The sequence below is a fragment of the Tachysurus vachellii genome, chromosome 6 (assembly GCF_030014155.1).
Source record: "Tachysurus vachellii isolate PV-2020 chromosome 6, HZAU_Pvac_v1, whole genome shotgun sequence".
Lineage (NCBI taxonomy): Eukaryota > Metazoa > Chordata > Actinopteri > Siluriformes > Bagridae > Tachysurus > Tachysurus vachellii.
The window spans coordinates 23,284,791-23,312,709 of NC_083465.1; the positions used below are offsets into that span (position 1 = coordinate 23,284,791).

General features: G+C 39.8%; 1 protein-coding gene across 1 annotated transcript; it reads right to left on the reverse strand.

Moving 5' to 3' along the window:
- Positions 1-19,100: 19,100 nt before the first annotated feature.
- htra3a (HtrA serine peptidase 3a) lies at positions 19,101-27,494 on the reverse strand. The gene is made up of 10 exons (XM_060872991.1): positions 26,891-27,494; positions 25,364-25,463; positions 23,168-23,390; positions 21,870-22,064; positions 21,743-21,775; positions 21,527-21,641; positions 21,358-21,417; positions 20,769-20,826; positions 19,974-20,069; positions 19,101-19,866 (listed from the first exon to the last, which is right to left on the reverse strand). Exons 1-10 carry the CDS (start codon positions 27,315-27,317, stop codon positions 19,692-19,694), a joined length of 1,482 nt encoding a protein of 493 aa, XP_060728974.1. The 5' UTR covers positions 27,318-27,494; the 3' UTR covers positions 19,101-19,691.
- Positions 27,495-27,919: the final 425 nt, after the last annotated feature.

A 27,919-nucleotide genomic window follows, 5' to 3' on the forward strand; every position in this document is an offset into this window, starting at 1 on the left:
GGTTAGGAGTCAACCTCTCTAACCATTAGGCCACGACTTCCCCGGAGAACAAGTGTCCTGGTGCAAGTGTACTCTGGTTAAATGTTTTTTGCCACTCCCAAAGTGTAGAATGACATTCATTTAGGGTTTGTCATGATGTGTGACCATCTTTTATTTTCCTTTTTAACAATAAAGTTTCTGTTTTAACATTCCTATAAAACTCTCTGGGGGGGGATCAGTGAATCGCAGTCCTCATTTATCCTCAAACTCACAAAAGAAAATCTTCCTGTTTGTTGAGCCAAACTGGAACAACAAAGTACTTTCATTAAGTAAGAATCCTTTTGAGTTGGACATAGTTGAGGTGTGTGCTGTTTTTATACTTTCAGTGACAATAAATTTTCAGAGAATTTTATTGATATGGGACAGTAGAGAAAAAAAAATAGCCTTTAATCATACAGTTTTGGTCAGGTCAGAGATAAACTTCAGTAATTTACACAGCCCATTTACATACACTTACATTTACTGCTTTTATCTAGTGCAACTTACAGATGTGCTTTGTAGTGTTTTTTAAAAAACATCTCATGCTAGTTCAATTCAGACAAGGTTTATGAAAATTATTTGAAGCCCATCTCAGACCATTATTTTGTCTTATTTAAAAATGTGTTGTAGACTTGACATATCCATTTGCCACGTTACCATGTTAAACCCAGGGATTCACCACTAGTCTCCCAGAATTCTAATTTTTTTTTCAGAATTAAAATTCTATTTTTTTCTGCTCTAGACCCACCAGTCATAACAGTTCTCGGGTCATTTAATGTCACTGAAAAAAATAAAGCAACACTTTAAATGTCTAAACATTTAAACGTTCTCTCACACCATGTCAAACCTTTAATGAATGTCATCCTGCAGGAAGCATATGTCATTAAAAAATGCATTTTCCTTTTTAACAATGAAGTATCTGTTTTAAAATTCCTATCAACCTATCTGGGGTGCATCTGTAAATCGCAGTCCTCGTTTAAACTCAGACTCATTTGTCACGCTACCATCTTAAACACAGAGATTCTCCACTAGCCCCCCAGAATGATCATCTATAACTGGATCATAGAACTTGATCAGTCATCTGACTACTCATAGTCAAAATCCCTGTTATAGAGAAGTTACAGCAACAAATTGTCAGTGGCCTGGGTCACTTCACTTTAGTGGAGAAGAACTTGACGTGACAAGGACGTGACGTGAAGTGACGTGACATACAGCTAAGTATGGTGACCCATACTCAGAATTTGTTCTCTGCATTTAACCCATCCAAAGTGCACACACACAGCAGTGAACACACACACCGTGAACACACACCCGGAGCAGTGGGCAGCCATTTATGCTGCGGCGCCCAGGGAGCAGTTGGGTTCGGTGCCTTGCTCAAGGGCACCTCAGTCGTGGTATTGCCGGCCTGAGGCTTGAACCCACAACCTTAGGGTTAGGAGTCAACCTCTCTAACCATTAGGCCACGACTTCCCCGGAGAACAAGTGTCCTGGTGCAAGTGTACTCTGGTTAAATGTTTTTTGCCACTCCCAAAGTGTAGAATGACATTCATTTAGGGTTTGTCATGATGTGTGACCATCTTTTATTTTCCTTTTTAACAATAAAGTTTCTGTTTTAACATTCCTATAAAACTCTCTGGGGGGGGGATCAGTGAATCGCAGTCCTCATTTATCCTCAAACTCACAAAAGAAAATCTTCCTGTTTGTTGAGCCAAACTGGAACAACAAAGTACTTTCATTAAGTAAGAATCCTTTTGAGTTGGACATAGTTGAGGTGTGTGCTGTTTTTATACTTTCAGTGACAATAAATTTTCAGAGAATTTTATTGATATGGGACAGTAGAGAAAAAAAAATAGCCTTTAATCATACAGTTTTGGTCAGGTCAGAGATAAACTTCAGTAATTTACATAGCCCATTTACATACACTTACATTTACTGCTTTTATCTAGTGCAACTTACAGATGTGCTTTGTAGTGTTTTTTAAAAAACATCTCATGCTAGTTCAATTCAGACAAGGTTTATGAAAATTATCTGAAGCCCATCTCAGACCATTATTTTGTCTTATTTAAAAATGTGTTGTAGACTTGACATATCCATTTGCCACGTTACCATGTTAAACCCAGGGATTCACCACTAGTCTGCCAGAATTCTAATTTTTTTTTCAGAATTAAAATTCTATTTTTTTCTGCTCTAGACCCACCAGTCATAACAGTTCTCGGGTCATTTAATGTCACTGAAAAAAATAAAGCAACACTTTAAATGTCTAAACATTTAAACGTTCTCTCACACCATGTCAAACCTTTAATGAATGTCATCCTGCAGGAAGCATATGTCATTAAAAAATGCATTTTCCTTTTTAACAATGAAGTATCTGTTTTAAAATTCCTATCAACCTATCTGGGGTGCATCTGTAAATCGCAGTCCTCTTTTAAACTCAGACTCATTTGTCACGCTACCATCTTAAACACAGAGATTCTCCACTAGCCCCCCAGAATGATCATCTATAACTGGATCATAGAACTTGATCAGTCATCTGACTACTCATAGTCAAAATCCCTGTTATAGAGAAGTTACAGCAACAAATTGTCAGTGGCCTGGGTCACTTCACTTTAGTGGAGAAGAACTTGACGTGACAAGGACGTGACGTGAAGTGACGTGACATACAGCTAAGTATGGTGACCCATACTCAGAATTTGTTCTCTGCATTTAACCCATCCAAAGTGCACACACACAGCAGTGAACACACACACCGTGAACACACACCCGGAGCAGTGGGCAGCCATTTATGCTGCGGCGCCCAGGGAGCAGTTGGGTTCGGTGCCTTGCTCAAGGGCACCTCAGTTGTGGTATTGCCGGCCTGAGGCTTGAACCCACAACCTTAGGGTTAGGAGTCAACCTCTCTAACCATTAGGCCACGACTTCCCCGGAGAACAAGTGTCCTGGTGCAAGTGTACTCTGGTTAAATGTTTTTTGCCACTCCCAAAGTGTAGAATGACATTCATTTAGGGTTTGTCATGATGTGTGACCATCTTTTATTTTCCTTTTTAACAATAAAGTTTCTGTTTTAACATTCCTATAAAACTCTCTGGGGGGGGGATCAGTGAATCGCAGTCCTCATTTATCCTCAAACTCACAAAAGAAAATCTTCCTGTTTGTTGAGCCAAACTGGAACAACAAAGTACTTTCATTAAGTAAGAATCCTTTTGAGTTGGACATAGTTGAGGTGTGTGCTGTTTTTATACTTTCAGTGACAATAAATTTTCAGAGAATTTTATTGATATGGGACAGTAGAGAAAAAAAAATAGCCTTTAATCATACAGTTTTGGTCAGGTCAGAGATAAACTTCAGTAATTTACATAGCCCATTTACATACACTTACATTTACTGCTTTTATCTAGTGCAACTTACAGATGTGCTTTGTAGTGTTTTTTAAAAAACATCTCATGCTAGTTCAATTCAGACAAGGTTTATGAAAATTATCTGAAGCCCATCTCAGACCATTATTTTGTCTTATTTAAAAATGTGTTGTAGACTTGACATATCCATTTGCCACGTTACCATGTTAAACCCAGGGATTCACCACTAGTCTCCCAGAATTCTAATTTTTTTTTCAGAATTAAAATTCTATTTTTTTCTGCTCTAGACCCACCAGTCATAACAGTTCTCGGGTCATTTAATGTCACTGAAAAAAATAAAGCAACACTTTAAATGTCTAAACATTTAAACGTTCTCTCACACCATGTCAAACCTTTAATGAATGTCATCCTGCAGGAAGCATATGTCATTAAAAAATGCATTTTCCTTTTTAACAATGAAGTATCTGTTTTAAAATTCCTATCAACCTATCTGGGGTGCATCTGTAAATCGCAGTCCTCTTTTAAACTCAGACTCATTTGTCACGCTACCATCTTAAACACAGAGATTCACCACTAGCCCCCCAGAATGATCATCTATAACTGGATCATAGAACTTGATCAGTCATCTGACTACTCATAGTCAAAATCCCTGTTGGCCTGGGTCACTTCACTTTAGTGGAGGAGAAGCAATATGTGATACTGGCTCAGATTCTATTTGGAGAACAAGTGTCCTGTTTCTTTTCACACATGATGACAAATTCAAGTATGTTTATATTGATGAATTCATTATAAAGACTGGTGGGGGTTTACAGGACTTCAGGAGCTCCTCAAGGCATTTCAGCATAATAATAATAACAACAACAACAACAATAATTATCATTATTGTTGTTGTTGTTATTATTATTATTATTATTGTTATTGATTTTGTTGTTGTGGTCTCAACTATGGCCAAACTCAAAGGTATTCTTACAGGGTTAGGTTGACTAGGGTTAGGAGTCAAACTCTCTAACCATTAGGCCACGACTTCCCCCATATTGCACCTTCTTGTATTGCTCTATTATTAGAATGTGTTTAGATATCATGACTGTATTGGTTGTAGTCTTTAAGCTTGTTTTGTGATTAGTGTTTGTAGATTCTTAAAGATAAATAAGACATGATTCAGTGATTCTTTCTGGATTGTGAGGCATCTCAGTAATCAGCTATAATAAAAATTATTTGAAATAAACTGTTGATTTTGGTGGTGTTATTATATACACAAACGTACACACAAAGCAGAAATAAAATTATTTTCAATATTTTTCTTTATATTGTATGAGCTCCATAATGGGGATATATTAGAATCTTTGCTTCTGGAGTTCTTCACTAGATGGAGTCCTTGAATTAGAGAAGTTGTATTCTTTGTTTTATCAGGCATCACTATGTTCGCTTTAAAGTGTCTGAGACTTTTTCCTTAAATTTCTGACATTTGAAGACACACTACAGTGAGAACAGATCAGTAAGTATACATTGTGTAGAATAATAAAAAAAACATAAAAAATAAAAGGTAAATGAAATATGTCTGTCTAAAAATATCAATAGCAACATTTTTGAGTGGCTTTAGGATCTCTATTTATAAATATTGCTTCATGATACATTACTGTTGGAGGTTAATGGTCCATACTATTAAATGACTTGACACACTGGAGTTGAATGTATTTTGTTGTTCTTCCAAATACATGACTCACTGCTATGTGGGGAGCCTGTATTCAACCTGTGACTTAGTGAATAGCAAGTTTTCTTGATCATTTATTTAATTGCTAAAGATCTGTCATATATGTACTGTATGTTTACCTAAAATGTCTCTCTCTGCGAAGAACTGCAAAAATTCTGTTTAAATGTTTTTATTTCATTATAAGACTATTGGTCTCAATAAATTCTGTTATTGGACTTCTGTGCTAGTCACAGTTTGTCCATAATGAACACCATGTTCAAGCATAAGGGTGTCCATCAGTACACATGGCATCAGGACACCCTAGGTCGGAGGTCGATGATCGACTTTGTGGTTGTTTCATCTGACCTCCGGCCGTATGTCTTGGACACTCGGGTAAAGAGAGGGGCGGAGCTGTCAACTGATCACCACCTGGTGGTGAGTTGGATCCGATGGCCGGGGAGGAAGTTGGACAGACTTGGCAGACCCAAACGTACTGTGAGGGTCCGCTGGGAACGTTTGGCAGAGTCTCCGGTCAGAGAGATCTTCAACTCCCACCTCCGGCAGAGCTTCAACCAGATCCCGAGGGAGGTTGGAGACGTTGAGTCTGAGTGGACCATGTTCTCCACCTCCATTGTCGACGCGGCCACGCGGAGCTGTGGCCGTAAGGTCTCTGGTGCCTGTCGTGGCGGCAATCCCCGAACCCGGTGGTGGACACCGGAAGTAAGGGATGCCGTCAAGCTGAAGAAGGAGTCCTATCGAGCCTGGTTGGCTCGGGGGACTCCGGAGGCAGCTGATAGGTACCGGAGGGCCAAGCGAGCTTCAGCCCAGGTGGTTGCAGAGGCAAAAACTCGGGTCTGGGAAGAGTTCGGTGAGGCCATGGAGAAGGACTATAGGTTGGCCTCGAAGAAATTCTGGCAAACCGTCCGGCGCCTCAGGAAGGGGAAGCAGTGCCCTGCTCACACTGTTTACAGTGAGAGTGGGAATCTGCTGACTTCGACTGGGGACATTCTCGGACGGTGGAAGGAGTACTTCGAGGATCTCCTCAACCCCACCGACATGTCTTCCACTGAGGAAGCAGAGGCAGAGGGCTCAGTTGAGGACTCATCGATCCCCCAAGCTGAGGTCACTGAGGTGGTTGAGAAGCTCCTCAGTGGCAAGGCACCGGGGGTGGATGAGATCCGCCCTGAGTACCTCAAGTCTCTGGATGTTGTGGGGCTGTCTTGGTTGACACGCCTCTGCAACATCGCGTGGCGGCTGGGGACAGTGCCTCTGGACTGGCAGACTGGGGTGGTGGTCCCTCTGTTTAAGAAGGGGGACCGGAGGGTGTGTTCCAACTACAGGGGGATCACACTCCTCAGCCTCCCCGGAAAAGTCTATGCCAGGGTACTGGAGAGGAGAATTCGGCCGATAGTCGAACCTCGGATTCAGGAGGAACAATGTGGGTTTCGTCCCGGTCGTGGAACACTGGACCATCTCTATACCCTCACCAGGTTGCTGGAGGGTTCATGGGAGTTTGCCCAACCAGTCCACATGTGCTTTGTGGATCTGGAGAAGGCATTCGACTGTGTCCCTCGTGGTGATCTGTGGGGGGTGCTCTGGGAGTATGGGGTCCGGGGCCCTTTGCTAAGGGCTGTTCGGTCCCTATATGACCGGAGCAGGAGTTTGGTTCGCATTGCCGGCAGTAAGTCAGACTTGTTCCCGGTGCATGTTGGACTCCGGCAGGGCTGCCCTTTGTCACCGGTCCTGTTCATTATTTATATGGACAGGATTTCTAGGCGCAGTCAGGGGCCGGAGGGAGTCCGGTTTGGGGACCACGGGATTTCGTCTCTGCTTTTTGCAGATGATGTTGTCCTGTTGGCTTCTTCAAATCAGGACCTTCAGCGTGCACTGGGACGGTTTGCAGCCGAGTGTGAAGCGGCAGGGATGAGAATCAGCACCTCCAAGTCCGAGGCCATGGTTCTCAGCCGGAAAAGGGTGGCTTGTCCCCTTCGGGTTGGTGGAAAGCTCCTGCCTCAAGTGGAGGAGTTTAAGTATCTTGGGGTCTTGTTCACGAGTGAGGGAAGGATGGAGCGGGAGATCGACAGGCGGATCGGTGTATCTTCTGCAGTGATGCGGTCGATATACCGGTCTGTTGTGGTGAAGAAAGAGCTGAGCCGCAAGGCGAAGCTCTCTATTTACCAGTCGATCTACGTTCCTACCCTTACCTATGGTCATGAGCTTTGGGTCATGACCGAAAGGACAAGATCCCGGATACAGGCGGCCGAAATGAGTTTCCTCCGCAGGGTGGCTGGGCGCTCCCTTAGAGATAGGGTGAGGAGCTCGGTCACTCGGGAGGAGCTCAGAGTAGAGCCGCTGCTCCTCCACATCGAGAGGAGTCAGCTGAGGTGGCTCGGGCATCTGTTCCGGATGCCTCCTGGACGCCTCCCTGGGGAGGTGTTCCGGGCATGTCCAACCGGAAGGAGGCCCCGGGGAAGACCTAGGACACGCTGGAGGGACTATGTCTCTCGGCTGGCCTGGGAACGCCTCGGTATTCCCCCGGAGGAGCTGGAGGAAGTGTCTGGGGAGAGGGAAGTCTGGGTGTCCCTGCTCAGACTGCTGCCCCCGCGACCCGGCCCCGGATAAGCGGTAGAAGATGGATGGATGGATGGATGGATATAAGACTGCATGTTTTCATGGTCGTGAATTCTACTATATTACATAATGATGAAAAAACTAAATGTGTGTCTCCAGTACAGGAATGTTTCACAACTTTAAATTCATTCTACAAACTAACTCCCTGATCACACTGAAAAAAATGTAATGTTTTCATTTTAAACTCTATTTTCTTTCTAACTATTGTGCAATCCTCCAAAAGCAAATAAAGAGCATAAAAATTCTCTGCTCTTCTGTCTCTCTCTCCTTTCTCCTACTCTGATATTTATTAAACATCTAGGGATATTAATCAGTGTCTGTTCTGAGAGCATATAGAGCAGTAAAATCATTAGCTGGCTGTTATATCAGTTCCAAACCTCAAAAGTTTCCCTTGGAAGAGATACAGTTGAATCCATTTGTTTGTGTGGTACTGGTTTCAATGTCAAAGACTAAGATTAATCTCTAGTTTTTCTATGATACAAGCTCATAATAGTTCAATCTTTCTGTTGCTTTGTAGAGAATTAAAAAAAAATAATATTCATAAATTACTAACTTATAATATGAAGTACCGACAATGGCCCAGTCAAAGATGAGATAATAAGAATAAGAAATTATGGCAAGACATGACAATTTCTCTTTACCAACAGTCTCTATCCAGTCAAGCCACAGCAGAGGAATGGGCAAACACATCAGAAACCACATGAGCAAAGCTGAACTAGAGAGGTACTGTGAATAGGTGCCGCAACACAAGTAGCCTATGTTCAAAAATATGCTGTGGGTGCTGAGTTAGGCCTTCGGTAAAACAATCCAGCAATAATATATTATGCATATTAAAGAAAGGATATTCACCATTTATACAATTTAAACATGGGTGAGGCCTCTCTGATGCCCCCTGGTGACTGAGTGCAGCTTTCATAGTCAACCCAGTAAGTAAACCCAGCACATGTGATTGAAACATATACTGTACTATAACAGGGGTTCCCAAACTTTTCAGACCGCGACCCCCAATGTTAGACTGCTGACGACCCGGGACCCCCCCCCCCCCCCCCCAAAAAAAAAAAAAAAAAACACAAAAAAAAACACAAATACATCCCATAACTGTGAAATGCTTACAGACAGAATACGAACAAGCTGCCTCTAACATGCGTACAGTGTTGGCTGGCACCTTGGAACAATTATAACTTCATGTATAATTCTACTCTAATTGTACACACGTAGACAAAATTGTTGGTACCCTTCGGTCAATCAAAGAAAAACTCACAATGGTCACAGAAAAAACTTTAATCTGACAAATAATAAATAAAAATTCTATGAATGTTAACCAATGAAAATCAGACATTGCTTTTCAACCATGCTTCAACAGAATTATTTAAAAAAATAAACTCATGGAACAGGCCTGGACAAAAATGATGGTACCCCTAACTTAATATTTTGTTGCACAACCTTTTGAGGCAATCACTGTAATCAGACGATTCCTGTAACTGTCAGTGAGACTTCTGCACCTCTCAGCAGGTATTTTGGCCTACTCCTCATGAGCAAACTGCTCCAGTTGTTTCCGGTTTGAAGGGTGTCTTTTCGAGACGGCATGTTTCAGCTCCTTCACAAAGATGCTCAATAGGATTGAGGTCAGGGCTCATAGAAGGCCACTTTAGAATAGTCCAATGTTTTCCTCTTAGCCATTCTTGGGTGTTTTTAGCTGTGTGTTTTGGGTCATTGTCCTGTTTCAAGACCCATGACCTGCGACTGAGACCAAGCTTTCTGACACATTTCTCTCTAGAATTCTTTGATAGTCTTCAGATTTCATACCCTGCACAGAGTTTATTTTTTTAAATAATTCTGTTGAAGCATGGTTGAAAAGCAACGTCTGACTTTCATTGGTTAACATTCATAGAATTTTTATTTATTATTACTTTTGTCAGATTAAAGTTTTTTCTGTGACCATTGTGAGTTTTTCTTTCATTGACCGAAGGGTCCCAACAATTTTGTCCACGTGTGTAAATGTATTCAGAAAAAACGCCTAATGTGATGGATGGGCGCTGTGCGCGGAGCAAAGCAGGTCCACTCTAGGTTCAATTTTTCAAAATCTTCCACGTTGACCTGTGTTTATTCTTAATGTAAGTGAGCGCGGAGAATGTCTTTTCGCATAAATACGTTAATAACATTTAATTTTAAACTCAATTCAAACTCATTTCACTGTTTCCATAGAAATTACACACATTAAAGGGATAGTTCACCCAAAAATGAAAATTCTGTCATCATTTTCTCATCTTCATGTAGTTCTAAACCTGTATAGTTTTTTTTCTAATGAACAGAAGATATTTTAATAAATGATGATAAGCACACAGCTGATTGTAACCGTTGACTTTCATAGTAGAAAAAACAAATACGTTGGAATTCAATTTTACTGTCAACTTCGTGCTTACCATCATTTATCAAAATATCTTCTTTTGTGTTCATCAGAATAAAGAAATTCATACAGATTTAAAACAACATGAGGATGAGATTTCTTTTTGGGTGAACTATCCCTTTAAAGCTGTTTTAGGATCACAACAGCTTCTGACATGACTGAAAATTAGAAGTAAAATCATTTTTAACAGCATTTGGCTAATAGTTGGGCCTATTACCTCTTTACAAGGACCCATAGGGCCTGCCCCATACAGGCGCGTGCACTCCCATACACAGACAGGATCATGACTATCCTTAGTACATAACTTATCAACCAGCTGTAGATTATAGCTTTGCACAATTAACTTACAAATATTGCATATAGTAACAATATAAGCTCAGGTAACATTTGGTTAAAGTTGAATTTCAAATCTCAAACCGAGCCACCAAACTAGTTTGCAACGTTGAATCATAGCCTATTGGTAGCAAGCAAACCATTGGCATGTACCCAAATTTGCCATAGAAAACATTGCAAATTTATCATTATTAGTACGTTACTAGGTCACTACAATATTGTCAATAAACGACTGATAATAACAAAAACTATAGCTTTGCACAATTATCTTACAAATATAGCAATAATTTAAGCTCAGCTCGTGGTATTTGGGTGCACATGGCTTACAGCGCATGCGCAATGACTTATTTTTCCATCCAACCATTTAAAAAAATATTTCCAGGTACGGCCAGGGATGCATAAGGGTTGGGGTTGGTTGGTCTTCTTGGCTACCAACTTCCTCGCTGGTGCTTGGTTGTTGAGACATTTGGTTTGATTTTTGAGCCTCTGCCACAGACATCTTCATACTTGTCCAGCGTTGGGGTAACTGAAGTGTGACGTGATTTATGCCATGTGCAGGTGCGATGGATCGCATACAAACCAATAGGGTGTTGGAATGGTATATGTTTATACTTCTCATCCAACCACAATCAAATTCACTCTATTCGGATGGCGCGATTTATCTTGATAGGTTTTTGTGAATGATAACAAGCCAGAATGAAAACAAGCCGAAATGAATTAGGAGTAACGAGGCTATTTTTAACATGTAAGGAGTAGAAAGTACAGATAATTGCATGAAAATGTAAGGAGTAGAAGTAAAAAGTCTGCTAAAAAATAATTACTCGATTAAAGTATAGATACTCAAAATTTCTACTTATGTAACGAAGAATTTGTACTTCGTTACTTGACACCTCTGCAGTAGATACACATTATTATCTAATTCTGGTTAATATTATGAACTGCAGCTACTACTCATCCAGAGGCATCCAGAGATTTTTACTCATCCAGAGGCATCCAGAGATTGTGCCAGCTCAAGTTGTGTTCCACTTCTTGAAGATTCCAAACATTCAATGAGAAGTTATAAACTCCATGTGGTCTCTGAGGACAACAACCTCATAGTCAATACACAATTGTCAGAGTGTATATGACTATAGAAAGGACATTATTCATAATAACACTGTCCGGTGTTTATAACAATTTATAATTACACCACTCAGTGTCACTTAAATGAGTAGAGTTCTTCTTTGAGTCTGGTTCCTCTTAAGGTTTCTTTCTTTTTCATCTAAGGGAGTTTTTTCTTGCCACAGTCACCCATCTCAGGCTTGCTCATTGAGGATAAATACGAACACTTTTAAATAAAATCTGAAGTTTAATCTTGAACCTCTGTATAAAACTTTGTATAATGTTAACCTTTTTATACTATTTGCAATATTTCTTATGTTCTGTAAAGCTGATTTGAAACAATGTGCATAGAGACCTGATCAACCAGGGTGTGATAGATTTTTGATTGTCGCACTCATACACTGGGAACTAATGGAGGAAATCTCCAATGCCAAAGAATCAGAAGCACCATCCCCTGAATGCCCACCCACTAAACACTTCATTCCCACAGCCCTTCAGCAGAAGACTCTCCAGGAATACACTATACCACCACACTAGTTAAAAATGCCTTCTAACAGCCCACCCTTGATCGCGACATCTTGGACTGTGTCAATGTCTGTTCTGTGTGTGCCCAGACAAGAACACCCTGCCAGTTGCCAGTGGGACTCCTGGAACCTCTACATCAGGGGTGGCCAACCTGCGGCTTCCGAGCCGCATGAGGCTCTTTGCCCAGTTTCATGCGGCTCTTACGTTCATATCGAAGTTTGTAATTGTGTCTTTTTAATGTGCATTGAGTGTACCACACTCAACATGGACCAGAGGAAGCGAAGGAAAGAATTGTCTCAGGAGATTAGAAATTATATTTATAGATAATAATTCTTAATTATTATCTTCTATAATAATTTTATAATATAATAATATAATAATTATAAAATTATAGACAAGCATGATAAAGGTAAACGCTATAAGACCATCTCCAAGCAGCTAGATGTTCCTGTGACTACAGTTGCACATATTATTCAAAAATTTAAGATCCATGGGACTGTAGCCAACCTCCCTGGACGTGGCCGCAGGAGGAAAATTGATAACAAAACAAAGAGACGGATAATCCGAATGGTAACAAAAGAGCCCAGAAAGACTTCTAAAGAGATCCAAGGTGAACTTCATGCTCAAGGAACATCAGTGTCAGATCGCACCATCCGTCGTTGTTTGAGCCAAAGTAGTCCCACTACATGGGAGACGACCAAGGAGGACACCAAATCATAAAAAAGCTAGACTGGAATATGCCAAACTACATGTTGACAAGCCACAAAGCTTTTGGGAGAATGTCCTATGGACAGATGAGACAAAAATGGAACTTTTTGCCAAGGCACATCAGCTCTATGTTCACAGACAGAAAAATGAAGCATATCAAGAAAAGAACACTGTCCCTACTGTGAAACATGGAGGAGGCTCTGTTATGTTCTGGGGCTGCTTTGCTGCATCTGGCACAGGGTGTCTTGAATCTGTGCAGGGTACAATGAAATCTGAAGACTATCAAGGGATTCTAGAAGGAAATGTGCTGGCCAGTGTCAGAAAGCTTGGTCTCAGTCGCAGGTCATGGGTCTTGCAACAGGACAATGACCCAAAACACACAGCTAAAAACACCCAAGAATGGCTAAGAGGAAAACATTGGACTATTCTAAAGTGGCTTTCTATGAGCCCTGACCTCAATCATATTGAGCATCTTTGGAAGGAGCTGAAACATGCCGTCTGGAAAAGACACCCTTCAAACCGGAAACAACAGGAGCAGTTTGCTCATGAGGAGTGGGCCAAAATACCTGCTGAGAGGTGCAGAAATCTCATTGACAGTTACAGGAATCGTCTGATTGCAGTGATTGCCTCAAAAGGTTGTGCAACAAAATATTAAGTAAGGGGTACCATCATTTTTGTCTAGGCCTGTTCCATGAGTTTATTTTTTTAAATAATTCTGTTGAAGCATGGTTGAAAAGCAATGTCTGACTTTCATTGGTTAACATTCATAGAATTTTTATTTATTATTACTTTTGTCAGATTAAAGTTTTTTCTGTGACCATTGTGAGTTTTTCTTTCATTGACCAAAGGGTACCAACAATTTTGTCCACATGGCTCTTTGTGGTAACACAGTAAAAAATGTGGCTCTTGGTCTCTGACCGGTTGGCCACCCCTGCTCTACATGTATCCTACCATTTATAAACCCACCTGGCAGTAGATTTCATCACACACCTCCCCAGTTCCCAGAGATACACCACCTCAAGGGAAATGGCTCTTTAACCACATTTTCAAAGTATACAGCCTCCCTCAAGACATTGCCTCTGATCATGGAATGCAATTCACCTCCTGGGTTGGCGAGCATTCTGCAATTACTTTTTGAATTAATGTCAGCCTGACATCGGGCTACCACACCCAATCCAATAGCCAAGCAGAACGTATGAACCAAGAACTTGGCCACTATCTGTGGGCATATTGCAGCCACAAGCAACATCGATTGAGTGAGTTCCTGCCATGGCCTTAATATGCCCAAAATTTCCTGATGCACTTTTCCATGGGTCTCACCCCATTTCAGTGTGTGTTGGGCTGTCAACCACCTCTATTCCCCTGTTCAGGGGAACCTTTGGACATACCTGTCATAAATGAACGGATCCGGCAGAGCCAGGAGGTTTGGGACAGTCGACCCCACGTCTGACCTCTGATATGCCAACCTATGATGGGGCTCATACCCTCAGTACCGAGCTGGTGTGGCTGTCCATGAGGAATATGAAACTCAAGCTACCATGCAAAAAACTAAGCCACCATTACATAGGACTGTTTAAAATCTTCAGCCAGATCAGCCCAGGTCAGCTGCAACCACCCCTTACATTAATGTATATCACCCATCTTCCATGCCTCACTGTAACCCACACACATTACAAACACCACCAAAGATACAAATATGGGCCCACTTCCATCCATTGAAGTTAAGTGTGCCCTTCATTAAAGGCAAGAGATCCTGGACTCTAAGAGTAGACATGCTCAGCTTCAGTACCATGTGGACTGGGACCATGTGGACTAGTGCAGAGAAGAGATCTTGGGTTAATGCACATAATATCCTGGACCTGTCTCTTACTGAGGAGTTTCACCATGTACAACCTAACTTAGGTTGGTGTGAGGACCCCCTGAGGTGTTTGTAGAAGGGGGCTTCTGTAAGGAATCCCCACCATGAACCCCCTTCCTGCAAACCAAACAGAACCATTGCCAGAATTCTAATAATTTCCAGGTCATGCTTGTACTTATGGTTTACAGAAATTTAAGACAACGTATTGTAAGCCTGTCTATAATACCAAGCCATTGACTATGCTATTGTTTGATTAGCCTGTGTATCAATGTGTTGGCACTTTTTCTTGTTTTTTTTTCTTTGTATTTTTCATTCAGATTTGTTTGCATTGTGGTCTGTGTTTACCTATTTTTGAGAGTGTTCAGTGCACATGTGTGACATTAGCAGAAAGTGGTTTTAACATTGACATGGAGGTTAAAAACAAAGAAGGAAAGCGAAAAAAGGCTTACGATAAGGTAAGAAGTAGGACCCATGGTAATATAGGATCAGCTTTCCAGGGCTGGAGAGAACTGAAGGAGCAGGAAGTTGGCCGCATATTCACAGATTCGAATTTCCCGAGTCAATAACTCCTGAGCTAAACGCTGTTACTACACAAATAACACCTCTTTTCTATCGTAGTAATGTAGCTACAAAAAAAAAGCTACAACCGCATTTTGCTAGTAACAGCGTTTAGCTCAGGTGATATTGACTCGGGAATCTCGAATCTGTGAACATGCAGCCGACTTTACGTAAGATGCCGAGGCGCTTTTTTCCTTCTCAATAGGTGGGTAATGTTGGTTTTGCTTTGTTTCACAGAACTAATATATGCCGTCCTTTGCATGATTATGCTTGTGTGTCATTTTTGCTTGTTTGTTTATCTGCAATCGTATTGTCCTTACCTTCAGCTATGATAAAGACACATTTCTTCCCATTAGTTGCCTGGGTTACGTATGTATGTGTGGGCGGAGCTATCAATACAGGGGTGGGACCCATTTGGGTTAGTGGCGTGTTTGTTTTGGTGATTTCAAATGTCAACATTGGCTTTAAAACAACGGAGACCCTACATTTAACTTGAATTTGTGTCTGCATTTTGCATTTAGATCCTCGCCTGTCTTCTCTGACAGTACCATCTGACCAGAAATGGACCCAGCAGACACTTGGAGCATACAGGCTATGATTTGGAGCATACAACTTGACTGCCGCCTAGAAGGAGAGGAGCCATGCTTACAATCTTCAATCTCACCTGCCCAGCTTAAGGGCAGGGCTTGTTGCTGAGCGGAAGCCTTGCAGTAAGCCATTCTCATATGGCCACTTCCAAGCCACTGTTAAAAGACCATCTCAGAATTAAATGAATGAGTTATGAGCTGGCGGTTTTTGTCAACTCCGGAGCAGACAGCAAATTCCTGGATGAAGAATTGGCCCATTATTATGGAGTTGAGGCCGAGCCCCTGTTGACCACCCTTCAGGTCTGGACCCTGTATGGCCATGTACTCCACTGGGCATTGCAACGCACCAAGCCCCTGCTAGTTTCAGTTGCAGAGTGGTTGTTGTTCCTGCTAATCCTGCTCAGAACATATTTCTACAATCACTGCCTCAGCTCAACCTCTCCAGACCCGGTACCAGTTTCTGACAAGTGCCCTACCAACCTCTCTTCTGTCCCTGTCTTAAATGATCTCGGACAAGTCCTCAGCAAAGGCCAGGTCTGCATCCATACCACCATATCATACACACAATTGCGCCATTGATCTCCTGCCTTGCAGCCAAAAGAGACTTGAAAGTGAAGCCATGACCCAGTACATCCAAGACTCCTTGGCAGTGGGATTATCTGTCCGTCTTCGTCCCTCACAAGAGTGAGATTCTTCTTGGTGGAAAAGAAAGACAAGTCACTTCGTCCTTGTATTGACTACCAAACTAGTCCTTGTTTTTTCTGTTACATGACTAAGACTTGTTTTACAGTGATTCAAGTCTGAACTTTGTCACAAATGTATCTGCAACTCCAGAAGATGCTACAACTCTCAGTGAATCTCAGTACATAACTTCCAATCAAGCTCCTATCTCTGCTCATAAACTCCTGATTACTAATGATATTAACTTGAATTTGTTGACACGTGTCTACGTGTCTGCCCCACCCTTAATTCTTTACCGAATCTGCACACCTGTTCCTCAATCTAATTGTTCCTGGGTCTAATTGTCTCCCTATTTATCCCTGTCGCGTTGACTTTGGCAGTGCGGAATCCTCGTCATTGTTTTGATTTTGTGGTCTCCTACACCCTATTTAATAATAACATAAAAACTGCTCTTTCTCAAACCTATTCAGAAGGGTCTGTGAAAATATTGAAATAAATATAAACAAATGTTAAATAATCCCTTACAAACCTTTATATTAAAACCAAATTAGTCACACTTACCTATTTACTCTTTCACTACTGGTGCCACTAAGGGGCGCCATACACTGCACAGTCATGTAAAATACCTAGTGTTGGTTAATGCACTCCTCAGTTAACCTGACGTGCAGTTTACTTAAAAGTGCCCTGCCACACGTATTTCATTACTTTTGTGGTAATGTCTGAAGTTTACCATGGTTTACCTTGGTTACCTTGTTTCAAGCCATTCTAGTGTGGTATAGAACGCCTGCAGGAAGACTCAGCTCGATTTGCGCCAGTTCTCATGAATATTCAAATGAGCTATGCTGCTTGGCTCCGATTGGCTAACCGCTAGGATATGAGAGCATGACTATTCATTCACCCAGCGCAATAAGTAGCCTAGGCTAGAGGAAATTTGTTTACAATCACCTTGTATTGCGGCAGAATGGCTTCTTCACAAGCCCGTTGACGTTCAGCCATCCTTGCTGTATAGGAAACTCACTGAGCTACACGAATTCTGGGGGCGCGGTCTCAAGTGGGAGAGCTCATGAATAGTAATGAGCTCAGTCACTTTGACGTCAGAGTGACCAGCTTTTCCAACTGACCTGATTTCTCCCCTTATTTCTTTTAAGTGGCTAGAACTGACCGGGGAGGTAACAGTTCGTTTTCACATTCACGACACAAAACAAACACATATGGACCTAACACATATCAAAAAATACAAGTAAAAACGGTTTTGTGTGGAAGGGCACCTTTAAAAAGGAAAAGCTTATTATAACATAGCTTAGGAGTATTATACTTTACACTATATGTAACAGCAAAACAGGAGATTGCAGTATTATATTAACAATTTATATATATTATTTATATACTGTAACACATAGATTGAAAAAGTACTTAATTTAGGTAAAGGAAGGTAAGAATGATAATTCTACTAAGTAGGTCCTGCACTTTATGTGAGGTATGAGAGGATTTCAATGTAAAAATGAAAGACAAAGGGAGAGACACAGAGAGAAGTGAATATTTTCACAGACATCTGCACAAATAGTAATAATTATCATGTATGGAATGTGGTCTGCAACCCATTACAGTGATTTAACTTGTGTGACAGAAACCAAACCCCATATAAGTCTTGATTTAATTCTAACATTAAACTTTTGAAGTTCAAATTAAAACTGATAAACCTATGTGTAACAAATCATAACTTAGGAAATTTTTTGTATAACTCCATGGTCTTCTGTCCTCATGGCTCTCTAGTGTCCTCCAACTGTCTAAAAACAGATTGTCTAAGATTAATTCCCCCTAGATGGGAATGTGAATATGAACGGTGCACTGCAATGGATATCATCACCTCACATCCCTGCTCAGAGTCTTTTTATTCATAATGACACTCACTTGTTTGCAATCACACCACTCCCCTTAAATAACCCAGACTGTCTGTGTTGCTTTGTGAAGTCTCGTTCCAGCATTGTGTCTGTTGTGAGTCCAAGCTTTAGCAATGTGCCTGCTCCGATTAGTGTCTTGACCATTGCCTGCTTCACATTTCTTTATTTAGTATCGCCATGTCTGTGCCATTTGCATGTCTTGTTTTTCTGAGTATTGCCTAGCATTGCCTAGCAACTGTTTGTTTGCTTCAATCGATTTAATAAGTCCAGTATTAGTCCAGGTATCTTTCTGCCCTGTAACACAGAGTTGGTACAACTTTCATATTTTTTATGACAGACAAAACATCATGTACTCAAGTGAAAGACATGATCCATTTTAGACACTCTTGGTAGCCTGTTTTAGTTTGCAGCTGTTCACCCACACAAACCTTTATTAATTCAGGACATGTGCCTTTTCTCCAGTATGTGGAGCAAATTGGGTATTTCTCTGGAACATTTTGACCCTCCCAGCATAACTCAGCTGGTTTGAGGTTATATGTCTAAGCAGCCTCTATCTACATTCTCTCCAAGCACCTTACCACAACTCAACACAAGTTTTAAGATATGTTTGCTCACAGTGAAGGTTAAACATTACTTAAAAAATGTCAAGGAATAAAGATAAGCTGTACCAAAACATTTCTCAGACAGAATTTTAGTTGTTTTGGTAGTTGTTTTCTCTGTTTAGGAAGATGATAAATGATTAGATGATATGTATTATACAAAGTAATCTTTATTCAAGAAGGTTTTATTTGTAAAATATATATTGTGTATAAAAAATACACATGCTAATGTATATAGAAAGACCTGCTTACACTGGTGTGATAAATAGCACATAAGTAATTAACACTGTACAACAATGCTACAGTACGAAGCAAGGAACATATATCAGACAGACATTACATAATGTAGCGTATTTCATAGGTAAAGTCAAAGAACATGTTCATCTCAAGTAGTTTGTAAAGTAAATACAGTGAGGAAACTAGGATTTAAAGACAGACATTTGGCTCCAGTGACTGTATGACTGTATGTCAAAATCTGAATATGAAATAGTGTAAAATCTAAGTTTTCACTTGAACTCAGTAACAATTGTAAAATCCTAGTCATTGTTCACAATGTACTGTACTGATGTCCTCTGGTCATTAATACATGACATATCTTAACTGCACTTTTCAATACTGAAAATGTACAGTGTTCATGCAGATGTTCTTGTGTAGCCTTCATAACAAAAAGAAAAAAATTGCAATTTAAATTCCATTAAAATCTAATATTGTCTAAATCCACATCATTGTCCATTCTAACTTTTAGTTTTTCTGCACAAGTACACGTGGTTCAATGTTGAATAGTAGACTATTGTTGCCACGAAAAATTTCCAAGAGAAGTGGCGTGTCTCCATGAAGCGCCAACTGTATATCCTCAGTGCTGACCAACGACTGGCCATTTAGTTTCACGATGACATCACCTGCTTCAAGTCCACCCCTGAATACAGAAAGCAGTGGTAAATACAGTATATGAGCGATTTCTGACAGTTTGGTTTATTGTGATTTAAAAAACTAATCCTAATTGGCATCTTGACTTGGACATACTTTTGTGCAGGGGAATCTGGAATGACCTCATGAACAAGAATTCCACTGCTGATATCTGGGAAATATGGATCATGCTGTTTCATCTCTTTAACCAGGCTAATTTGGTTAAAAAATAAAAGAGAAAAAAATACAATGAAAAAATACAACAGAATTTCCCAATATAACAAAAAAAGCATTTATTTACAATTATAGCATTTGGCAGATGCCCTTAGACTGACAGAAAGAGTAATTATACATTTATTTACATTTATTCATATGAATTACAACAGAATAACTCTGTACCTATGAATATGTCCGTGCATTTTGTATGATTTGTAATTAATTTAACCTTCTTAAAAAGGAGTTGCATTAATGAAGCTGTACATAATAAAGCACTCCATGATCCCCACTATGGGGAAATAATCAATGATTGGAATGGTGGAGTGGCCCATCATGAATCAGTGTTGCTAACCCAAGGTTGAATATTACATTACTTGTATAAATTGAAGAAGTTGTACCTTCTATGTCCATTTATTCAGTTCAATTCAGTTTATTTGTATAGTGATTTAAATTTAATATTACGTTACTATTAATCTCTAACATCTAAGCTGGAGGCAACGATTTTAAGGAAAAGCTGAGGATATGAGGAAGAAACCTTTAGAGGAACCAGACGCAGAAGGGAACATTATTCTCATTTGGGTGACACTGGACAGTACATAATGTAAATGTAAATAATGTCCTTTATACAACAGTTTGTAGAAAGGACATATCTGTGTGTTTACTATTTAGATTAAATCATACAGTAGTTTTACTTACTCCTGTGTGAGGGTGATCATTCTGATTCCAAGAAACCTTTTCTTTGTGCCTTTTACATCTATAAAATTAAGGTAATTTGTCATATTAATACATACAGTAATTTATTTCAATTGATTTTACACTTTTTCAAATAGCATGGTACTAATGAACTCAACAAGAAAAACAGGCAAATATGTACAGAATAAAACACTAAGGTGTGCGAAATAACACACACTGGGTTGTGCTGTTGCAATATAAGGTGATATAAGATGAGCAATATAATCTACGACAAAGTGATGTGATATATTCTGATGTGAAGTGGATCATTTTTCTATAAGCCCACAGCCTGTGTTGCTCCTCTTATACCAGAAAAAAAAGAGTAAACAGTGATGTTCTGACCATTACAGTTTTTAATTAGTTAATGAATTAACTTTCTGATATAACTTTTTGATATTATAGGTTTTTTTATATTACAGTATTAAAATGAGTGCAAAACAAGTTCATGTAATCACATTATAGCAACTATCAACATTCGTTCCCACATTTTCAACATATCTGCTGAAATACACTGAAAATGAAATCAAACATATACAGTAGTATTAATTCTCACCTGAGTCAGACACCACAGGATGAGATGACATGTACTGCAGCCTAGCTAGTCTGTGTTTATCTGAAACAGATGCCTGAGATTTATTTAAAAGTCTTCACAGTAAATCTTACTGCTTTGTGATTAATAAAAAGTCTGATTACTTACACTGAAGTTAGGACAGAGATCTTACCTTTGTACTGTTTGTCATAAGAATTGTCTAGAAATCGATTAATACGGTCTGACGGAATGGCAAAGGAAATCCCAGCTGTCACCTTCAGTGTGTTTATCCCAATAACCTCAGCATCCTGAGGTAAAAAAAAAGAAAAACAAAGTGAGTGTAATGTCATGGAGTGATGGTTAACTATACTCCTGGTAAATTGAAAATCGCTACACAGCTAATACTTACAAGGTTAACAAGTGGGCCACCTGAGTTTCCATACTACTCAAGACAGTGGTATAGGAGAAACAGAAGGTTAAAAACATCAAATATTTAGGTATTGACATTAGAGATAGCATTTGGACTAAAGTCTCACATTGATGATGGCGTCAGTCTGAATGTAGTCCATGTCCGAGTCCCGGATGCCGAGCTCCTTGCCGTCTCTCTGTGCTGTGCTTACGATGCCCGTAGTCACAGTGTTCTGCAGAGAGAACGGACTGCCGATGGCCACCACGAACTCACCCGGGCGCAAGTCAGCTGAGTGGCCAAGAGGAAGAACTGGAAGCTTTTTCTGATGAAGAAAAATACACTAAAGGAGACTGTGAAAGTTATCTACACACTTTTTTTTTTTTTTTTGGTAAAAGATGAAATTTTGACTTCCAAAAACAGATAATGATAAGAAATATGTGCAAATATTACATTATGCCACTTTCTCATTCTTGCTCTCCTTCTCCTCAAATAAATTAGATATAAAAGGATAAAAAATTATTACAAAAAAATTCTATTCAGAATAATGCTCTGCTTAAAATTAAGAAATAAAGTGGATCATTTTGACCCAAACAAGTGTGTGACTGTAACCAAAAAAAGGCATGAGACATGAGAAGAAAAGACGAAAACAGAAACAAACTCTGTGTGAGGTCTGCTAACACTCTTAAGCAAAAGCATTCTCAGACGCCACTGCTTTTATTATCCTAGCCTTTAATACAATCTCTCTTTTCCATCTCCAATAATATAAACCAAGCATTCAGATCATTTCCCAGTCAGACTTAGTCACAGTGTTTATTTCTAAAATTCCCATACTAGCACTGCATCATGCCAGAGTTAACATGTCTAAGTAGCCTAGACTTATTGGATAGTGAGATATAAACCAGCTCACTGAGCATGAGAGGAAAGCTCACACAACCAGCTGTGGTGTATATGTGAGAATTGCTATTAGAGGTGCTGATAATAGATGAGTAATATACAGCGCATGTGGAAAGCTCATTAACACCAAAGGGAAATGAACTAAGCTGTGCCAGAAAAACTTACAGCCTTGTAAAGTAAAGCCTTTTTAGGAGGTGTGAATTTCTGGTTTACAGCTAGCCCCTGCTTAGCTTGGCATGCAGGTGGTGTAGTAAAACTGTGATTTGCAGATCTTGTATGGTCATAATGAGTGTTTTTAAACAGCCATATTGTGTAAGTTCATAAAGATATCAGTATGATTCTATAGTCCTATCATGTTCATGTAAAATTATTTTTTAATCAGCATTGACTTGATAGCTAGCAGGAGTATTCAACTTAATATTCATTCAAAGAGGACAATGATGTGTTCTGATAAATGGTCATTCAATTCAAAGAAACTTGGTCCATCTGTAGGTCCATTTGATCCCTACTGTAAATACACTGCTGTAATACCCTTGGGTTGACTTTGATGGTGGCGATGTCAGACTTTTTGTCGATGTCCGTTATGGAGGCTTCGTATTTTTTGCCATCGTGAAGCTGAACCTGAAGCTGCTGTCGGCCCACTGTTGTGGCACTGCTGCTCACCACATGAGCATTGGTCACGATCACACCGGATTCTTTCACGATGAACCCCGATCCGCTAGACAACGGCACGTGGTGGCCAAACAGCGGATGGCTGGACACAAACATTAAAGAAGTGACTGTGTTTGTACAATATAAATTATAAGCATGTTACATTTAAACATGAAGGTAAGAAAAGTTAGAGAAAAGCTTTTATACCACACTATTGATTGTGCAGAAAGTGTTGGTTAGTTTTCTATAACAGCCATTCTGACAGCGGTGCTGGCTATAATTCAACCCACAGGTTAATATTAATGTACTCTTTCTTAAACGTTGTTTCTGTAGTAAAAATGCATTCAAAATGGACTTGTTGCTCCACATATCTTACTTAATATTACAAAATACACATACTTAATATTTGTGTATTTTGTTGGTTCTGAGTGCTGGACAGGACTTTTTTTGTGTTGTTTGTTTTGAAGTGTTTTTGTGGAACTTTGTGTGCTGCCATTTTTGCCAGGACTCCCTGGTAGAAGAGATTTTTTTATCTCAATGGGATATTTCCTGGTAAAATAAAGGATAAATAAAATAAATTAAAAAATATCTGAGATATTTAAAATGTGTTGAACATTTATTTGACAACAAAGATCATTTATTTTGTTAAAATGGTAAGAATGTAAGGAGATTTGTTGATGTCTCAAGTTTTAGTGTTTTGCAAATTTTTTTACATTTAAGGTTTTTTGTTATGGGTTTGTTATTGTTGTTAACGATACAGGACTTACCAGATTCTGGGCAAAATTACAAACTGCCCTTTCTCTGTCTTATTAACTTCATAAAAATGTGAGTGGACATCCGTTTGAGCTGCTGGAATATTAATGGTAATGGAAACTATTTTGTTTCATGGACGTTCAACAGCAATAAAAGTAACTATAGAAATACATCAATAGCCATGTCATTTGTGGATTATTGTTTTGATTATTAGCTTATTATAATCCCAGGCTAACAAAGATGGTAGAACATGACATGCTCATTGTAAATATGAAACAAACAGTCGATTTTAGTCTCTTATACACTCCCATACATTCCCATTCGGAAAATCTCCAAGCGCATTGACATGTTGTCCGTGTCCATAAACAATGTTTATATTGCTAACACCTGAGGTAAATATATGAGTTATTGCGTATTTAAAATGAATGTCAAAAGGTAGGTCAGTGAGAGATCATTGCATGTATCCAAGTAGTGAATGAAACAACAGAATTAATATAATTTGGCTTTGTGAGACAATAATTAATAATAATTCTGCCTTTACAATACCAGATTTATATTCAGTTTTAGTTTCTGATCTAAACAGTGCAACAGTCGAGTGTAATTAAACACATAGCCTTGAGCATGGCAACAGCTGTATCATCAAAACAGTCATCTTGTTCTTTTTAAACTTTTCATTCTTGGCTATTTTTCACATATTTCACATTTATTGGTAAATAGATGTTTTGCTCAACCATCAAATCAAAATGGAACCATAACTGGACACCAAACCAGACGTTTACTGAGCAATGCCTCAAAGATTTTCTGGTCAGTCTGGATTCATCACTTAGACAAGTATTATAAACTAGGGCAGGGTAACAGATAGGTCTGTGTGGATGCAGTAAGTTATTTTGTACCTCAACCCTGTTAAATTCTCAGTTATTAGTGGTCTGTAGGTGTTGAGTTATTTTCTAACAGCAGCTCTGATATTAGCGCTGGCTGTATAGTTTTATATTAGTGCACTTGTTCTAATGTGATATTGTTACTGTAAGAAATCCTTCACAAGGACAATGCAACAGTTACTGATGGAGTCTCTGGTGTTAGCATTTTGCAAAAGTCACCAGAGGAAAGACTTTAGTATAGAAGACTTTGTCATTTTCTGAGTAACATAACATGTTTTTTTTTTGGTGAGGGAGAAACTGTTATATTTCTATAGTGTTTTAGCTGCAATAGCCATCTTGATAGCTTAAGTTTTCTAGTACTTGTTTGCTTCATATGACTTCATGTCATATGAAGCAACCTTTAGTGCAACATCACCACAACAATATGCACAGACGTGTTCTTTACCTGAGAAAAAGCTCGATATGGACCACAGCAGGGGCAATTTTTTCCACAACATCAGCGATGAAATTAAACTTGTACCTGGGGCTGTTGTGGTGTGTAGAACCTATACTAGCAGAAAGAATTATGCATGTTAATAATATTCACCAGTCACTAATAAAACCATTGTTAAAACATGTCTCTCTTCTTTCCCACAGTTACACATTCTATTAAACAATTTACTAAAAGATAAACGTCATCATCGGAAGAACGAATCTTGATTTTACAGTCAACTATGGCTTAACAGGAGCCTAGCTCTCAGGTTCAGAGTTATGATATCACTCTCTTCCCTGTGAATGAGGGTAACTAACAAATAGAGGGTATATGGGAGAAGGGAGTTAACTCTTTCCTTCTGATATGTTCAGTTGGTCTATCATGTCCTGTAGCATTAGCAGCCCTGTGAAAACCTTTGGTTAGTAGCTATCATGTGATCATGTTATAGGGGAAGAACTGGGCAAACTGAGAAAATGGTGTAAAAACTAACAAGGAAAAAAATAACAAAAAATGATAATGAGTATTCTGAACTGGTTATTTCATTATATTACTCAAACATGCCAAGTTGGATTTTTATTTTAATCGCGTATGTATATTTTATATATAAATATACTGAACTCTATTACAAAACTGCTTACATTTTTATGATTTATGAAATGTTTTATTTTTATTTCATTTATTGCACAGCATGTTAATGTTCTCTCATATAGCCTCAGGGGTTTCCCTCCCCAGTCTAAAGACATGTGTTGTAGTTTAACAGATTGTCCCTTACATATTTAGTTTCTTTTCAATTAAATTACTGCTCCAAGGATTACATTGAAGGCTGATTGGCATCTCAAATTGTTCATACTGTATGTGCATGGGTGTGAGTATGTGGGTGATTGTGCACTGTGATAGGTTGGCACCACATCCAGCTGGTATTTTACACATAGTATATTTGTGATGAAGTGCAGTGGTTATTTTATAATAGTTAAAGTATTAATCATTGGAATACTCTTTTTCACGAGAATGTGAGGTTTTAGTTTGTTCCATGCTATTTTTTACTTGACCTGCATATTTTATGATACATGCAGGAAGTCTGGATGGAAACTGTTTTCTAGTCTTCAATTCAATTGTTCCTGAGTTCTGGTATGTTAATGATTTCAGCAGCCACTACAGCCAATCAAAGCTAAATAAAAGGCTGAAATGAAAATGTATACAATATGCAATACAGTATAAAATACAATGTTCTACTTTTAGACGCATCGTAGCTCTAAAGAAAATTCTTTATCATCTGCTATATACATGTTTTTCAAAATATATTTTGAATAATATATTTTAAATTGGAATATTTCAAAAATGTTCAAAATATTTTCCATAATCATATAATTTCATACCATTACTATATGTTTTTGAAGACCATTTCAAGTTCACTTTTTGTACATCCTACAAATTTTCTGCTACACGCTGGAAACACTGCGAATGTGTCCCATCCAGATAGGATAGTCTACGGTGCCTTACCTGGAGCTGCAGATGCGCACCGGTCTTTGTGCACCTGTGTGACTGGAGCGTTCCCCCGCTGCCGCGCACTGCGGCCAGCCTCCTCCAGCTTGCAGGGGTTTTCATACGTCTTACCATCGCTGCCGCACACCGGGTGACTGTTCTTACACCGGCACAGCCCTTTAGATGATTTCTTTCCCCCTGAGCGCACACACTCCAGCCCAGCGGCGCAGGGAAGATCGCGCTTACGGCCGCAGGTTGCACCGTCCTGCCCAGAGACGCACACCGCGCAGCAGCCGCATCGGTCCAGCACGCGCCCGCCTTTGCATGCAGCACGAGGCGTCGGGCACTTGGTCATGTCGCACTTGGCCGGACAGGGCGCGCGCTGCTCAGGTCCTGCTAGGGCTTGCGCGAAAAGCACAGACACGACGAGAAGCAAAATGTGCATCCTGCTGTTAGACCAGTGAACTGATTCGATGTGGTGAAAATCCGTGAAGAAATCACATTTCCTCAAATAAGCACGTGCACAGTCGCTTGTACAGTGTGTGACTGAAGCTGGATCACTTTAAAATCGCGGTTACACACCAGCGCTCGTGTGTGTAGCCTGTAGCTGAGCTGTACAGGCTACTCTCTCTCTCTCCCTCTCTCTCTCTCACACACACACACTCACTCTCTCACACAGACACACTCACTCTCTTTTACATTAACACACACTCTCTCACACACACACTCTCACACACACACACACACATTCTCTCTCTCACACAAACACTCTCTCTCTCTCTCTCTCTCTCTCTCTCACACACTCACTCTCTCACACACTCACTCTCTCACACAAACACACTCACTCTCTTTTACATTAACACACACTCTCTCACACACACACACACACACACACACACACACACACACATTCTCTCTCTCACACAAACACTCTCTCTCTCTCTCTCTCTCTCACACACACACACACACACACACACACATATACACACACACTCTCACACACTCTCTATCACACACTCTCTCTCTCTCTAGGATGCATTTAGGATG

What these genes read in the sequence shown, in the direction of transcription:
- htra3a (XM_060872991.1), bottom strand. Translation starts at nt 27,317, where the DNA reads ATGCACATTTTGCTTCTCGTCGTGTCTGTGCTTTTCGCGCAAGCCCTA. An exon ending in TTATGACAAACAGTACAAAG is followed by an intron (nt 21,418 to 21,526) that starts GTAAGATCTCTG and finishes CATCTGTTTCAG; the next exon opens with ATAAACACAGACTAGCTAGG. An exon ending in ATGATCACCCTCACACAGGA is followed by an intron (nt 20,070 to 20,768) that starts GTAAGTAAAACT and finishes TAACCAAATTAG; the next exon opens with CCTGGTTAAAGAGATGAAAC.